This window comes from Diaphorina citri, unplaced genomic scaffold (assembly GCF_000475195.1).
Source record: "Diaphorina citri unplaced genomic scaffold, Diaci psyllid genome assembly version 1.1 scaffold4394, whole genome shotgun sequence".
NCBI classification, from domain to species: domain Eukaryota; kingdom Metazoa; phylum Arthropoda; class Insecta; order Hemiptera; family Psyllidae; genus Diaphorina; species Diaphorina citri.
This window is the reverse complement of record NW_007381793.1, coordinates 7,165-11,036: the sequence shown is the minus strand read 5'-3', so window position 1 is coordinate 11,036 and position 3,872 is coordinate 7,165. Positions and strand designations below refer to the sequence as shown.

Sequence of the window (3,872 nt, the reverse complement as noted above, 5' to 3'; positions counted from 1 at the left end):
AATTCTTTTGGGCACTTTAATTCTTTCTAATTTTTCAATCAAAATAGGTATTTGAACATTGTTGTAAGCTCCTTCTATATCGTATAGGACGGCTAGAGTTGATTTTTGTTCCAAAAAACCTTGGTGAATATCAATTAGGAGGGATGCCTGAGCTTCTTGAATTGACCGAGTTTTTCTAAACCCGTATTGAGATTTGGGTAAAACATTGTTGTGTTCGAGCCACCAGTCTAGTCTTAGTTTTATCATTCGCTCAAAAGTTTTAAGAACACATGAAGCTAAAGCGATTGGTCGGTACGAGGAATGATTTTCCGGGTTTTTCCCGGGCTTAAGGAAAGGGACTACCACTATATCTCTCCATTGGTCAGGAATCTTTGATTTTTTCCAAATTAAATTAAAAATACTTAGGAGTTGCTTTTTACTTACGTCCGGTAGGTTTTCAATCATCGGATAATGAACGTTGTCACGGCCGGGGGCGGTGTTAAGGCCTGATTTAATCGCCGCTTCCAGTTCTTCAGGTGTGAAGGGTTGATTCATTTCGTCCTCTATGTCTTCAGGTGTCAGGGCTAGAGTAGGGGTTACATTTGGTGAAACGTATGGGGGAGCCAAAGAATTTAATAAAGTCTCTGTCCATGTTCCTTTTTTAACAGGAACTCTATTTGACGTTTTCCTATTTTTTAGTTTCTTGAGGGAGACCCAGATTTCCGAAATTTTCGTTCGTCTGTTGAGTTTGTTTGTAAAACTTACCCACGCTTTTCGATTTTCTTCCTTGCAAACTCTTTTGCATCGTGCGTCTGATTTTTGGTATTCTATGAAGTTATTCATTGAGGGGTTTTCCTTATACTGCTTTAATTTTTCTCTTCTCTTCGCTATTACTTCCTCGCATACTTCGCTCCACCATGGCTTCCTGTATTTTTGATTTTCATTAAAATATTTAATTTGAGGCATAGCACGTTCGCTTGCGCGCTCCATACTTTCATAAAATAAAGCATAAGAATCGTAATCCTCTTCTCCCTCCAATGATTTCGTAAAATTTTCCATTTCTTTTTTGTATACACTCCAATTGGCTTTTTTAGTATTCCATTTCCGAATAGGGGTTTTAAAAACGGGGACATTATTAAATAAGTTATTACTCTCCCATAAAATAGGATAATGGTTAGAGCCTAAAGTATCATCTAAAGTCGTACAAGAAAATTTATATGCAAAGCCAGGCGAAGCCAGGCATAAATCTATGATGCTATCATTAATTTGATCCACCCTCCTAAGAAGGGTAGGTTTTCCATCGTTTAAAATTATCAAATTTTGCAAATCTATAGCGTCTAATAGTTCCATACCTTTTTGGTCTGAAACAGAACAGCCCCAAGCTGAATGGTGGCAGTTTGTGTCACCCCCTATTATTACAAAGCCGGAAAAGCTGTTGAAAAACCTAACCCATTCTTGTGATTTAATTTTATTTTCTGGACTATTGTACAAGGATATAATATTGATAGTCGTATTTTCGTAATCGATTTTAACAGCTGAAACAAGTAGGTTATTAATTTTATAAAAATCCGTAACTTCGGTATAGTAAATGTTATCTTTTATAAACACAGCCACTCCTGACTTGCCATCAGCCCTATCCTCTCTTACAATATTATAACCCCTGAAATTAATAAATTTACCCGGTTTAAACCAGGTCTCTGAAATCAATGCTATATTGATTTTTTCATGAAATAAAAAACTCTCTAAACTTCTCTTATTCGCTAGGGCGGACCTAGCGTTCCACTGTAGGATCTTAAAATTAGAAACCATCTGCACTATCCTCGGAAAAGATGTCACTATGGACATCCTTACTCGTACCAGTCTTATTTAATAACTCTTTTTGTATGATACCTGTTAATTCGTTTTGGGAAATCTTTCTACTACTACCTACTAAACCTACTGATTGTTTAATTACAGTACATATAAAGTTTGACAGATTTTCTACATTTTCAAATTCAAGGGTACATTTGGTTGTGTTTTGATTATCATTTCCTGTGTTCTTATTCTTGAGGCATGCACCATTGGGGAACTGGTTCTGATCGTATCTATACTCCTGTAACAACTTCTGATATTCCTCTTGGAAATGCTGATTTTGTGGTGACTCCTGACGTAACCTCTTTTTAGTTTGGCTCCTCTCCGGGGTGACTGGGGCAAAAATTTGTCTTCTAATGCTGGGTATTCTTAGAATGCTTTGGCTTTGTTGTTGTTGCTCCCTCGGAACAACATTTGGTCTGGCTTGGCTGCTTGTAGCTGCCGCTGAGTAGCTAGATGAAAGTTGTGTTTTGGCCTCAAAAAAGGTAATATTCTCTGTAACCATTAAATTTTTAATAGATTTTTGTTTTTCAACCTCTGGGCATACTGGATTTTTAAAATTGACACGGGATGAATGTGGGCCATTGCAATGTATACATTTCTGTTCTGTTGTATTGTCACATTCGTTATCAGGATGATTTTCTCCACATCTACTGCAGCGGACTGAACCTTTGCAGAAAGTGGCTGTGTGACCGAATCGTAGGCAGTTAGTACATTGTAAGACCTTTGGCACGTACTTTTCGACCTCGCATCTTACGTAGTAAATGGACACATGAGTAGGTATAGATTGAGCTCTGAATGTTACCTGGATAGTTCCTGTAGGTACGTACGAGGGTTTTCCTTGTTCATCAAATATCCTTCTGTTAAACCTACGTACACCAGTGACTTTGGCATCCATATTGTACAAAGGTGTGATTTCCTCTAGGAGGTCCTGCTCTGTAAGGTTTTTGTCCACATTCCTGATAATGCCTTGGCGGAAAAGTATGAATCTAGGAACATAAGCTTTAAAATTCTCATGTTTTAGTTCACTTGACTGAATAATTTTGTTTGCTTTGTCTCTAGATGGCACTTGAATTTTCACTCGATTTCTACCGTTTTTAATTAGTTTTAATATTTCAATGTTTGGGAAGTGTTTTTTCAAAAGTTGCCCTATACTCATTGGGTGCATACGCCCGGCACCTTTTTGATTTTGATCAAGACTTTCTAAAAATACAAAATAGGGACCGTCGTCTTTGTCTTCATACAGAAAAATTTCTTCATTACGTGAATTTTGATAAGTGTTCGAAAGGTTTTGAGTATTGTTTGTGTTGTTTGACATTATATTTGCATTATTTAATTGTTCAGAATTCAACATATCCACATCATTTTCACCTCCACCACCTCCTGGAGGGCCTCTAGGCCCTCCACTTTTATCACCCATTCAAACACCAGTAATCAAAAAAGTTTCATTCACTTGGTATGTTATAGAACGGGATAAGGAAAAATGGTATAAAAACTATGTTGTTCCTTCCTAAGTGACACATCACAGTCCTATTCACTTTAAAGGTAATGTCCTAAAAGAAGGTCCACGCCGGAGAACCGGAACAAAGACCAATAACCTTTGGTAGTAGGTGATCATTCGTGACTGACTGTACTGTTCTGAGTATTCTGATGACATCTTATAAAGTGTTACGTCTTAAGTCAAAGTAACTCGAGGACTTTTAGTTTTATTCCCTCTGACGATTGAAAGTGATAATATATATATGTTTTTTTAATATGAATGTTCCAAGTTTATAATGAAAAGAAGGTGGTGGACAAGATAAAATCGAACTGAGTCCACAACTCGATCAGTTATAGTAGAACACTAGTCCTCTCGGCACCCCAAGTTTAGGAAAGATTCCACATCCTAATTACAATTATAGAGTCACCTGTTGACTGCCTCTTCCCACGCATAGGCAACTTAATTGAGCAATATAGATTGTTTTAATAGTGCGTTCATTTTGAAGCTAGCTAAATAAAAGTTTAATTAAAACTTCGCAAAAGTTATGGACGCAATAGTATAT

General features: G+C 37.0%; 1 protein-coding gene across 1 annotated transcript in view; it reads right to left on the bottom strand.

Annotated features, from left to right (window-relative positions):
* Window positions 1-46: 46 nt before the first annotated feature.
* The window catches only part of LOC113472231, a 10,955-nt gene continuing 7,129 nt past the window's right edge, over window positions 47-3,872 (bottom strand). The window contains exon 2 of the mRNA XM_026831889.1: window positions 47-3,329. Coding sequence (XP_026687690.1) covers window positions 1,778-3,250 — 1,473 coding nt within the window. The 5' untranslated portion in view covers window positions 3,251-3,329 and the 3' untranslated portion in view covers window positions 47-1,777. The remainder of the gene's footprint in view (window positions 3,330-3,872) is intronic.